Genomic DNA, 12,543 nt, shown 5'->3' with positions numbered 1-12,543 from the left:
ATGAGCTTTCAGGTCCCTTCCAACTCAAAGCAGTTATGACTAATGATTAGTGGCACATTTGTTCTGTATTCCTCTGTGGCAAGAGTGCTCTTGTTCGCATTACCTCATGCACCTGAGAGCAAAGGGAATTGGAAGCTTTGAAAATAGGATGTTAAATCTCTTCCCTACTCTTCAGTATTATCCTGGAATATCTCACTACTGTAGTGTTAATGAAGCCAAGCAGGCAGCTGGGACCAGAGGCAGGCAGACAGTGTCTGGCTGGGACAGCTTGTTTGTGTATGAATCCAGCAACTCCCACGTGAGCATAACCCCCCACTGTCACTTGAGGGGCAAAGCCTGGAGGTAGCTCTTGAGCTTTTCAAGCATATGCCAATGTGCTGCTAACATCTTAAGGGGCTGCTGTGTCCTGTGGGTAGTCACCACACTGATAATTTAAAGGTTGCTGGTTGCATATCTCTGGTGCATTAGGTGACATTAAATGAGTGTTCATTTCTGTCAGAGAGGTTTAAATATTCCCCTTGTCACTACCCTGCAGATGAATCAGCAAATTTCAGGGACAGAAAAATTTCAGAGAAATTTCTCTGAGAAATTTCAGAATTTCTCATACCTTGCCACTGTATTTTAGTTATTAAAGTTCTGTATCCAGTTGTGCTCTGATGTTTTGTGATCTTGCTCTCTGACTTCCACCTTGACTCATGCCGTTTCTCTGGGTTTGTGCTTTTAGAGGGGCACACATCGATGTTCGCAACAAGAAAGGAAACACCCCGCTGTGGCTGGCAGCTAACGGTGGGCACTACGACGTGGTGCAGCTGCTTGTGCAAGCAGGGGCAGACGTGGATGCTGCAGACAACAGGAAAATTACCCCTCTTATGTCAGCATTTCGCAAGGTGGGAGACCAGCTTCTTTTGTGTTTTCTAAACAGTGCCCCTCATTTGGTCTTGAGTTTGAATACTTGGGTTTGGAACAATCAAATATAAGATGGCAAAATTGCTACTTTGATAAAATACCTGCTTCAAAGTCATAATTACTGTACTTCACAAAGATCCAGTTTTTGAGAGTTGAAAAATTTTGTTCCATAAATGATGGTAGCTTTATAATTTCCAACTGTACACTGTGGAAAAACTTAGACTGTTTGAGATTTCCATATTTCTGCAGTCTGTACTGCTTGTTTCAGTCCTGCTTTGGAGGTGAACACAATACCAGTCTGCAATAAGCTGTCCTGATTCCCTTGTGCTTCTCTCGTTCTGTTCCTCATCTGTTGTGATGGGACACTGTGTAGTCAGCTCTCCTGTCACCCACTGCCTTTTCTTCATGGCAGGAAGAGCATTGCTTTGGGATTGTTTAATCAGTTGTGGTGTTGGATGGAAGGAGCATAAGCAGAGGAATTTATTAACTGTAGCTACTTTGCCTTTAACAAAATACCAAATCAATGTGCGCTTTTTTGACAAACAAAAATGCTGAGCTTGCCCCTGTTTTGACACTGCCTTGCTTTCACATAACTTCAGAAGCAACGGTTAGGTGTTTTATGTGGTTGCACAGTGTACCCTGGGAGCAGAGGAACGTGCTTGCCAGGATAACATTCAGGTGGCTCAGTTTCTTGATCTGACTTGACCAGTAATTGAACAGTCTAAGTCAGCTCTATGGGGTGAATGGCAAGAGAGTGTCTAAAGAGGGTTGTCTTGTGTCTTGATTGTTACTAAAATCATGAAGATCTGCCTCTGGCCCTTGTATTTTAAAATAAAAAGTAACTTGTGGAAGAGCTTGTCTTTGCCACCTTGAAGCAGAACAATGGCTGTGATGTCAGCACTGAGCAAGCAGGACCTGCCCTTCTTCCCAAACAGCAGCTTACCAGAAATGTTCTTGCTTATTTTCAGTGTTTTGCATTGAACTGAGAGATATCAAACTTGTATTTTGATGATGAATGTTGACAATTGTATACAAAATATTAGAATTTTCTTTGGTGTTCTAGGGGCATGTGAAAGTAGTTCAGTTCCTGGTGAAAGAAGTGAACCAGTTTCCTTCAGACATTGAGTGCATGCGCTACATAGCGACCATCACGGACAAGGTGAGTTGGACCTGGGGAGAAGACCCTGGCCTGAATTTCCAGCAAAAATATCCGTGGGAATTCTTAAGTATTCAAAAACTGAATGTATATATTTGTTCACATACGTCTGATTTGGAGATTTGTGCATGTCTCCTTTTTAATATAGCACTTGAAAAGTAAATCAGCATTAGATCCTATTCTGTGAAATGGTATGTTTATGAATGCAGGGGAGCTAATCTCATTGTAGAGCAAGCCTCACTCTTCAGTTGTTTATTACAGTGGTAGTAAGACATATTTGCATTTCAGGACCTGTTGAAAAAGTGTCACCAGTGTGTGGAGACAATTGTGAAAGCTAAAGACCAGCAGGCTGCAGAAGCCAATAAAAATGCAACTATACTGCTGAAGGAGCTAGACCTGGAAAAAGTGAGTAGAAAATTGCTGTCGTGTAACAGTGTTTGAGCTGTGTGTGAATCTCTAGGCTGCATTTCCTTTGGTGCTTTTTGGGACAGACAGTCTTCATGCTCTGACTGTGTCTCTGTTCCTTCCCCTAATGTATCATACAAGTGAGGCACATACTGAGGGTGGCAAATCAGAACTGACTTCTGCTTCAGCCACTCCATTGTCCTTTTTGGGAAAGCTTGGACTTGCCAATAGTTCCTTAGGCAGTAGCTCTCTGGGACCACCTCAGCACAGAGGTGGTGTGAGTAAGGGAGGTCCCCAGTCTCATGGTGTATGTCTGTGGGTGTAAATCATGTCCCTAAGCATTTTATGGACTTCTGCTCAGGGGAGTTGAGTACATATGGAAAAAATCCCTTCTCCCTTTGCTGAGAATACTGTAAATTGTTCTAGGGTAACACACTCTTGAGTGGGCTCTCTTAATGGAGGTTCTTACAGTTTTTGACAAGTTCCACATTGGCTTATTAAATTTTTCAGGTTGGGGACTTGTTAAGCACACATCAGTTGCTGTGCACAAACAGTGCAGTAGATGACTGATTCCATATACTTTAAAAAAAAATTAAAATTAGAGCCATTGAGAACTGGCTTTTGAATCAAAGATGTGAACATCACACCAAAAGTATCACTGAGCTTATTAAATGTTTGAGAAAGGACTAAGAGGACGAGAGATTTTTCTGGTCTTCCATTAAAACTGTATTTTTGTTAATACTTTGTTATCATTCCTTAGATATCTTGAGACCAGCTAGTCCTGTTGTTGAATAAGTTCTGTCCAGTTTCTGTGTAAAGATTCAGTATATGCCAGTCATTCTAGTTCATTGTGCTCTCTCCTTTCTCCTTCCCCCCAGATTTCTAGGGACGATCTGAATTATAAGTATAACTTAGTCTGTGTGAAAATGTTTAAATATGGATTCTTTTCTCCTCCATAGTCAAGAGAGGAAAGCAGAAAACAAGCTCTTGCAGCCAAAAGGGAGAAAAGAAAGGAAAAGAGAAAGAAGAAGAAAGAGGAACAAAAAAGAAAACAAGAAGAAGATGAAGAAAACAAGCCTAAGGAAACTCTGGAACTGCAAGAAGATGATGATGAAGAAGAAAATGATGATGAAGGTAAAGAACAAGTGTTTCTATGAACAATGTAGATGTGGGGGTGCCACCTTCTAACCATGAAGGTAAAGGAATCTGTTTGAAAGCTGGTCTCTCATATTTGACAGTATTGCATGGCTGCTGCCTGGCAAAACTCCTTTGCTCTTTTCTCACCCCCTCCTGTGTTCACAAAAGTCTTTCACTCTTGGAGGATTTACAACTGAATTTGGTGCTAGTCTGACAGCTCAGCAAGGACCATAACTTCAGCTGTGGTGTATTCAGTGAGGGCGCTGATTTTTCTATTTTGTGGGTTCTGATTGTATGTAAACTGCTTTTCTTTCAGTGGAGCAAGAAGTTCCTATAGAGCCTCCAAGTGCAACTACTACAACTACAATTGGAATTTCTGCAACTTCAACTACCTTCACAAATGCCTTTGGGAAGAAGAGAGCTAATGTGGTGACTACCCCCAGCACAAATAGAAAAAATAAGAAAAATAAAACAAAAGAGACTCCTCAGAATATGCAGATAATTTTGCCAGATCAGCATATATCTCTAGCACAGCAAAAAGCAGATAAAAATAAAATCAATGGAGAGCCAAGAGGTGGTGGTGCGAGTGGGAACAGCGATTCAGATAACTTGGATAGCACAGATTGCAACAGTGAGAGCAGCAGTGGAGGGAAGAGCCAGGAGCTGAACTTCACGATGGATACGAACTCCTCGGAGCGGCGCTATGCCTCACTGCTCATCCCCTCTCAGGAAGAAAAAAACAGCACCTCAGCTTCCAAAACACCAACGAGGTGAGACTGCTCTCTTCCTTCCCTGGTGTTCCACAAGGTTCCACCTATGCCAGTGTCAATGTTCTGTAGCTTAAGCTCTACACCAACTGTACATTCCCAGAACCTAGAGAGATTGAGGCTGCTTTATTTGCATAGCTGTGTTAAGTTTGTTGAACACAACCCCTCAAAATCTTGTTAGAACAAGATTTTTTGGGGTGTTGTTGGCTAGTTTTTTATACTACTTGAGCCAAATAGCCTTTTCACTCTGCGCTTTTTGAGCATCCATGTTGCATTGTTAGCTTTGTTAGAATGGATCTTAAAGTGAATATCCAGGGAATTTAATAAGGAATCGCCAGCTTTATTTATCATCCACAAACAGAAGTGGTTTTGTTACATTGTGATTGTTTTATGGTTTCATCATTAACTCATTTGACTTGCAACCTCTTTCTTTTAAGGAGAGAAGAAGTTGATGACTCTGAGCATTTCACCTGCCAGGTTGATGGCCAGTTTGATATAACCTTGTCGAGCCAGAGGTGAGAGTCAGAAGAACTCAGGGAATGTCGAGGTCACACGAATGGTTCAAAGGGTCATTCAATTGCTTGGGAATTTGCTGATAACTTTTACAATACCACTTTCTGAAGAGGTCATTGGTCTGAATCAGGAAGCTTAGCTCCCACGTGGGTCTGTAGTCTTTGTTTTTACATCTAAGTAATACAAGTCTGATCCCCATCGTTTTGTTTTTTCTTTCCATTTTCTGCACTAAGGGAGGGAAGAGAGCAGGGAGGTTGATCTGCAGGACACTGGGCTGACAGAGAGGCCAGCTTCAATAAGAACACAGACATTGTGGCTTCAAGAAGGGCAGTGAGACAGGGCTGTTGTCAAACTGATTGAGACACTTGTCTGGGAGTGGGAAGAGAGAATATTTTTGTGTTTCTTGTTTTTCCCAGATTCAGGTTAGATGCAGAATGAGTGGATTCATTAACCCTTGTGGTTAGAAGGGTGTGTGTTTTGGGCTCCCATTAGGAGTGTTAAAAATTGGAATTTGTCTCTGTTCTGTTCTTCGAACAGAGATTGTTTCTGCCTTGGACCTTTCATCCAAGGTTTGCTGCAAGAGCCTTGGGGTCCTGTGCAGTTCACTACAGCAGGACAAGCTAAATGCATCCTCCTGACTCCTTGTTAGAGGTGGTTCTTCTGGAAACAGTTCATGCTGCTAGTTCTAAGCTGCAGGAATGTAAACTGTATGCTGTCATTTTATTCTGTAATGGGTAATCAGCACATTTCTGTTCCCAGAGTTGACAGTGAAGGTCATTCGAGTTCTTTGTCGACTACTTATAAGTCTGTTTCCCTGCCTCTGACCTCTCCAAATGTAAAGCTGAATCTGACCAGTCCAAAAAGAGGCCAGAAAAGAGAAGAAGGCTGGAAAGAAGTGGTTAGAAGGTAAAGACTTTAATACTATGTTTTAAAACTGTCTGTGAGCTTTTTAGCTCGTAAATTATTCTCAAATACAGAATGTCCAGCAAGATTATATAACTGAAGAATTAACTTAAGGAGATTCTACCCCACTTTCTCTTGCAGTGCTGGGAAAAGCAACTGCAGCCCTAATTTTTAGTAGCTCCTCGCTAACTTAATGTGAACAGGACATAAACACTGTATTTGTCATCAGAAAATAAAGACAACCTGTGGCTTTAGTGGAGTAAAGGATGTGGGGACAAGATAAAAGGGCAAAGGAGCAGAGGACAGTGAAAAGCCCTACAACAGATGATTGCCCATGAACTAAAGGCAGAATGGATGTGAGTAGAGAGGCAAATGATCCCTTCAAGGCCAGAATTCATTGTACTTTGGGCAGTGACCTTGATCACTAATTCAGTGGAAAATTGTGTTACCTGACAGTGAGTGCTTAGAGATACAGTGAGATTTAAAGTTTTACTGTAAAGCAATCTTTTCTTTTGAAAATGTACTGGGTTTTACTGTATGGCCATTAATACCCAGTATCCCTAACTTTTACTAGAATGATCATCTGGCTTTGCTTTTTTTTTGTTCTCTTTATCAAAAAGGAATACAGCACAAACATACCAATGTTAGATGCTTTGTTTGCACTTAGGAAACCCTCCTGCTTTTCTGTTCTGCAGTGGCAGTGACTAGATGTGCCCATTTTGGAGAATTTTAGGCTATGTGCAAAGAACGTAATTGTATAGAGGGCTTGGTGCATTTGGATTAGTGGAAGCCACAGAGTGTTCTTAATAAAGGTTAAAAAGGCAGTTTAATGTGAAAGTTTTATGTGTTTGAACTCTTAGTTTGGTCTAGTGTTTGAACTCTTGGTTTGGTCTCTGCCTTTTGATGCAGTCACCAATGGGGCTCTCCACAGTGACGTGGCCTTGCTGGGTGTGTGGTGGCAGCCTGGTCCCCACTTGGGGAGTGGTGCAGGCAGGAGCCCCTCAGACAGCCCTGAGCCCCTCTGACCTGGGGCTGCTCCTGCTCTCCTGGGGCTTTCGAGTCTCCTTGGCTCAGCCCAAATGTTCACGTGGGTGCTGTCTGCTCCTGTGTTGGCCTTGGCAGTGTCTAGACATGCATCCAGAACCTGCCCTATCCTCTTTCCTGAGGAATGCCATAAGGAACATCCCATTCAGGGTTGTGCACTGGTGTTTGCTGTGCCCTGACTGGTGGAAGCATGTCCTGCCAAAGAGTGTTGTTGGTGACTGTGGATGTGTGGGTGCAGTGCCCAGGAGCTCCTTCTGCTAAAGCCTCTCCTGATCTCAACAAGAATTCTTCTTCCCTCTCCTGTGAGTGACCCCCAGCTAGAAGGAATGTCTATCAAAGTAACCAATGCAAACATCCCTTCTGCCCCTGACAGGCAAGTGGGCAGAGTTCTGAAAGACCCTCCCCCCAGCAACACTCTGCAGCCAACACCAATTGAGCAATTTCAGCTGCAGAGAGGAGGGCGCTGCTGTTCCGGAGCAAAAAGGTACTTTTGGGGACAAAACATCAGCCATAGGAGGGAGGGAGGGAAGCAGCTGTGGATGATGGGTGGGAGGGGACTGGATATTGGGGTGGGCTCTCCTGGAAGAGAAGTGCCTCCTTGATGGCTGTCAGAGGTCCCCAGTGAGCTGGAGTGGAAGCAGACCAAGGTGCAGTCAGGAGCCCTGTGAGCAATACAGGTGTTCTTGAAACTTAGGTGAGCATGGATCTCTGGTTTGGGGAGGGAGTAACTGATGTCTGTCTTGAGAAAGAAGCCTTGGAAGTGGAGGTGGGGAAGAAAACCCAAAGCATGAAACAGCTTTGGGATAGAGCTGGGTGTATGCACTGGGGGTTCTAGGAATGGGAAGGGTTGTAGTGTGCTGTCCTGTCAGGAATGGGGGAAAGGAAAAATGCCTTGGCAATACGAGGTGTTGATTTAAAACATCTCCGTGTGTTTAGATGTTTAAAATTAAACAGGTTTCCTCTAAGTCCTGTTAAGTGACAAACAACTCCCTGAGAATCAGTGGATTACCTATTTACAAGGAGAAACTTACAAGTTTCCAAGACTGGAATAGCTAGGTGAAGCTGGCAGCCTTTCCACAGTGTTCAGACACTTCCCAATACCCCGTGCTTGCTCTGACCCACCAGTACCATGTGAATCAGGAAAACCCTGAACTCACTGACTTTGGTGGCAGCGTGGTGGCCTGACAGCCTGCTTCTGCTAGTCCAGGCTGCCATCACATGCAGCTCCCTAAATCACAGCACTGCACACCTTCACCTGCTTTCACCCACCACTGTTTATTGGTGACACTGCCCTTCCAGATCTTGAGGTCTGAAAGAGATACTTGCTAAAAGGTTGTGGATGCAGGTGATATTACAGAGCTGATCACTGGAAAGCCATCTCTCCTTGCTATAAACAGTCCAAGTAGTTAAGCCATGGGCTTTTATATTTGAAGCAGTGCTGCTTGTGTAAATTCAGGTTGATAAGCTGAGGATTTGTCTCACTTTGGGGAGGTACCCAAGATAAGGTAAAATCCAAAATGGGTTCTGAAGTAGCGTGAGGCTCATATATCTGTGTTACAATAGTGGTGGAATGAATGCTACTGGAGAATCCTTGTCAGGTACTGAGGAGGATGAGTAATTTGAGTGGGGGACTTTGAGAGAGGCTCCAAAAGGTGAAGAATCAGCAGAAAATCACTTACTGCCCTTAAGAATATTACTTCAGCCACTGTCAGACAGCAGAGGGGTTTTGTCTGTCTTGAAGTTTGAATGCATTTCACAGATTTCTGATCTTTGTGATATAGGTCAAAGAAATTATCAGTCCCAGCTTCTGTCGTATCTAGAATAATGGGAAGAGGTGGGTGCAACATCACAGCAATTCAAGATGTCACTGGTGCCCACATTGATGTGGATAAGCAAAAAGATAAGAATGGAGAGAGAATGATCACTATAAGGTACAGTATCTCAAAATGAAAGTCTTGAGTTACTCCACAGTGTCATTTATTGAAAAGTTTGTTTGCTTTCTAAGGCAGGATCTATTTAGCTTCTTTGTTCTAGAATAGCACATGCATTCCTGCTGCCAAGATATGCTGAGAATCGACTTCAAAGATAATCCTTAAGTTACACAGAAGTCAAGAAATAACTTATTGCAGTAAACTTACAATAGACTTAGAGATCAGTAAAGATTGAAGCTACGGAATGTTGCGCAAAGTGGGGTTTCCTTTTGCAGGAGATAAATCTGTTTGTGTTTAACCTAGGGGTGGTACAGAGTCCACGCGATACGCAGTGCAACTCATCAATGCCCTTATTCAAGATCCTGCCAAGGAACTGGAAGACTTGATTCCTAAAACTCATATAAGAACACCTGCTTCGAGTACCAAATCAATCCACGCAAACTTTTCGTCTGGAGTCAGCACTGCGACTGCTTCCAACAAGAACTCGTTTCCTCTCGGAGCACCGCCCCTGGTCACATCGCAGTCATCGACACTATCTACTTTCCAGCCTCCTAACAAATTAAACAAGAACGTCCCAGCGAACGTGCGCTCATCTTTTCCGGTGTCTCTTCCTCTCGCTTATTCTCACCCTCATTTTGCCTTGCTGGCTGCCCAAACTATGCAACAGATCCGGCACCCTCGCTTACCTATGGCCCAGTTTGGAGGAACCTTTTCACCTTCACCGAACACTTGGGGACCATTCCCAGTGAGACCAGTTAACCCTGGCAGCACGAACAGCTCTCCAAAGCATAATAGCTCGAGTCGTGTAGGTAGTCAGAATGGAAGCGTTCTGCAGACGGAGTCTCCTGGGTTACCTACGTCCAGTTGTCCCGTTACCGCCTCGTCTGTAGCTGCTTCCACCCAGCCTCTGTGTGTGACCAGTAACCGGACTCCCTCCTCGGTCAGGAAGCAGCTCTTTGCCTGCGTCCCCAAGACGAGCGCTGCAGCAACAGCCATCTCAACTGTGACGAGCACCTGTAGCACTCTGCCCTCAGCTTCCTCTGCCCCCACAAACAACGGGCAAGTGCCCACCGCGTTTCTGCCATCTACTGCTCCGCAAGCGCAGCACTCTGCCCTGAAGGCGGAATCGTTCTCGGCTGTCTCAGCACCCAAGGAGAAGGTGTCGACCCCCGAGCAGCCGCCAACAAGCGCGTGCCCGCCAGCTTCAGTCGCAAGCAGTTGCAGTGTGTCAGCCAGCAGCAGCTCAGGGGGCACCGAAACGCGCCCGGCGAGCAGCCCCGCACCGCTCAACAACGCGCAGGAGGAAATTCTGCCAACCAGCATGTCCGAGATCAGCCCTTCCATGTCGATGCCTTTTTCATCCAGCTCAGAAACTGCTCCTTTAAGCTTAGCGTCGCCCAGGTCAGTTGTTGCAGATAATCAGGACAACAGTAACTTACCTCAAGTAGCTGTACCAGCACCTCGAGTTACTCACAGGATGCAGTCCAGAGGTTCTTTCTATTCAGTGGTACCAAATGCAAACCTCCATCAAGATCCTCAGTCTATTTTTGTTACGAATCAAGTTCCTTTAACACCTTCTCAAGGTCCACCTGCTGCAGTGCAGCTTTCGTCAGCCATGAACGTTATGAACGGTTCTCAGATGCACATTAACCCAGCAAACAAATCATTGCCTCCTGCCTTTGGGCCAGCAACGCTCTTCAATCACTTTAGTAGTCTTTTTGATAGCAACCAGGTGCCAGCTAACCAAGCATGGGGAGACTGTTCACTCTCTACCCGAGCAGCAGCTGACCCATCTTTCACTGTTCAGTCTACCTTTCTGAATAACTCTGTGCTAGGACACGTGGAAAACGTTCATCCCGACAACTCCAAGGCTCCTGGTTTCAGGCCACCTTCCCAGCGGGTTTCAACTAGTCCCGTAGGTAAGTCATTAAGATCATGTTCTGGACAAAATAATTTCTTCAGCCATTGCACTTTGGTCATCATACTGATGGAGAAATAGTCTACAAATGACAGGTGGAGAATGCTCATGTAATGAGGATGGCCTGTTTTTTCCAAGTGCTCTTTAAAATGCTGACGATTTTTTTTTCTTCGGCTCTTCTAGGCTGTTAGGAGTTCGGAAGATATCAGATGTTGCATTGTTTGTCCTCTGTGTGAGACAGGAATTCTCTCACCTGCTTGTAGTGTAGCATCAATTTTAGGTTTTGGGTTGGAATGGAGCACAGTGTGGGATGACACCAAACCTGAGGACTCCTGGAGGTTCCAGCTGCAGCAGTGACTGCATGCAGGTGCTCCATATTGTATGTGAGACTCCAGCTTGACTCAGTGAGGATAAACTCTCTTTACCTTTTGGTTCTTGATATGGCTCTGGGATTTTAGTAAGCTTACTTTGTGGAGCTTATTGGTGTGCTACTGCCTGGGATGTTTTATTCAGAGATTCAGTATAGCAGTACTAGCACACCTGGATTTGTTTGAAATGGGTTATGAACACTGAGATTGAGCTCCCTGCCCTTGCTGTGCTCTGCCTGCAGGATTTTTCTTCTCAGTGTTCAAACTATGTTGCAGACAACCAACTGCACCCATTAGGTTGGAAGGGACCCTCAAGAGATCTCTTCTTTGCCACCCCTTTGCTCTTGCCATGGTGTCTGTGGGGTGCCCTGGAGCTGGGTATCTGGAGAGCCTTGCTCTGGAGTCATCCTTGCCCACACAGTATGTCTTGGGTGTTTGGGCTAAAGCTTCAAGACTTGAATACTGGGCTGGGACAAGTCAAGTAGTTTGACTTTGAGATTAAAGGAGAAGAGAGGATTTGGAAGATGTGATGGTAAGGAAAGAAGATCTTCAGCATTCCCTTTCCTCTCAGTTGCTTGACAAATGTGCAGGACTTCTGCAAACCAGAACACTTCTCTCTTACTGGCTTTAACCACAAAACTGGGGTGTTTGCTATGACTGTAGTTTTTTCTCAGTTGTTAAATTTGGGTTGTACTGCTCTGCAAAGCGAGGGCACACCTAGAACTCTGGGCCACATCCAGCCTCAGTGCAGGAAGCAGAACCAGATGTGTCAGATGAAGTAACTGGACCTTGTTCAACAGAGACTGTTAATAAAGAGCTGCCAGACCCCCAGCAGGCTCCAAGACCACCTGACAGTGGTTCAGCTTTTCCTCTGCAGTGCTCTGAACTGAGGTTGGCTGTTGCTGAAATAATTCCTGGGAAAGTAAACTTATGGCAAATGGGATCTGCTGATTTCCCTGACAATGGCATCCTGCATGTGCAAACATGGGTGGCTGGGACTTCTTACAGCAACAAAGTATTTTGCTGTTCCCTTATGTTAAGATCATCTGTTTGTAATGGGAGAAAATTTCTTGTATTTCTACTTTATATATCCTTCTATACTTTATATATCCTTAAGTGACTGTAAGTATTTAAGAAACAGTGTAAACCTGTTTCTGCCATTAGAAAGGTTAGGTAGATAGCAAAGGAAAACTCACACAGTTGACTTTGGGAAAGGTATAAGTGAAGTTCTCAAACAAGCTCAAAAATATTTGCACAGAACATACTTTTCCTGAATTAGGATTTGATTAGGATATTGCAAATTGAAGAAAACCTGCAAATAGGGAGTGTGCTGCTAAAATTGTGCTGGGCAGGAGGCAACTGGTTAATCAGGTCCTTAACTGATTCATTTAATGCCATTTTACTTCATGCTGCTTCCGATCACCTTTTTTCAGAATCTAGATGTTCCAGGAGCAGGGGGGTTAAGGGAGCTTGAGGATGTTTGGAAGGTGTGATA

General features: G+C 44.4%; 1 protein-coding gene across 4 annotated transcripts in view; it reads left to right on the top strand.

The window, feature by feature from the left end:
* The window catches only part of ANKHD1 (ankyrin repeat and KH domain containing 1), a 103,113-nt gene that overhangs the window by 79,663 nt on the left and 10,907 nt on the right, over window positions 1-12,543 (top strand). For all 4 annotated transcript variants that reach the window (XM_053991218.1, XM_053991217.1, XM_053991220.1 and 1 more), the window contains 10 exons: window positions 725-887; window positions 1,970-2,065; window positions 2,351-2,467; window positions 3,427-3,601; window positions 3,921-4,374; window positions 4,809-4,886; window positions 5,644-5,790; window positions 7,205-7,315; window positions 8,613-8,762; window positions 9,066-10,681. In XM_053991218.1, coding sequence (XP_053847193.1) covers window positions 725-887; window positions 1,970-2,065; window positions 2,351-2,467; window positions 3,427-3,601; window positions 3,921-4,374; window positions 4,809-4,886; window positions 5,644-5,790; window positions 7,205-7,315; window positions 8,613-8,762; window positions 9,066-10,681 — 3,107 coding nt within the window. The remainder of the gene's footprint in view (window positions 1-724; window positions 888-1,969; window positions 2,066-2,350; window positions 2,468-3,426; window positions 3,602-3,920; window positions 4,375-4,808; window positions 4,887-5,643; window positions 5,791-7,204; window positions 7,316-8,612; window positions 8,763-9,065; window positions 10,682-12,543) is intronic.

Source organism: Vidua macroura, chromosome 15 (assembly GCF_024509145.1).
Source record: "Vidua macroura isolate BioBank_ID:100142 chromosome 15, ASM2450914v1, whole genome shotgun sequence".
NCBI classification, from domain to species: Eukaryota; Metazoa; Chordata; class Aves; order Passeriformes; family Viduidae; genus Vidua; species Vidua macroura.
The sequence above is the reverse complement of the archived record's forward strand: the minus strand, read 5'-3'. Positions and strand labels throughout refer to the sequence as shown.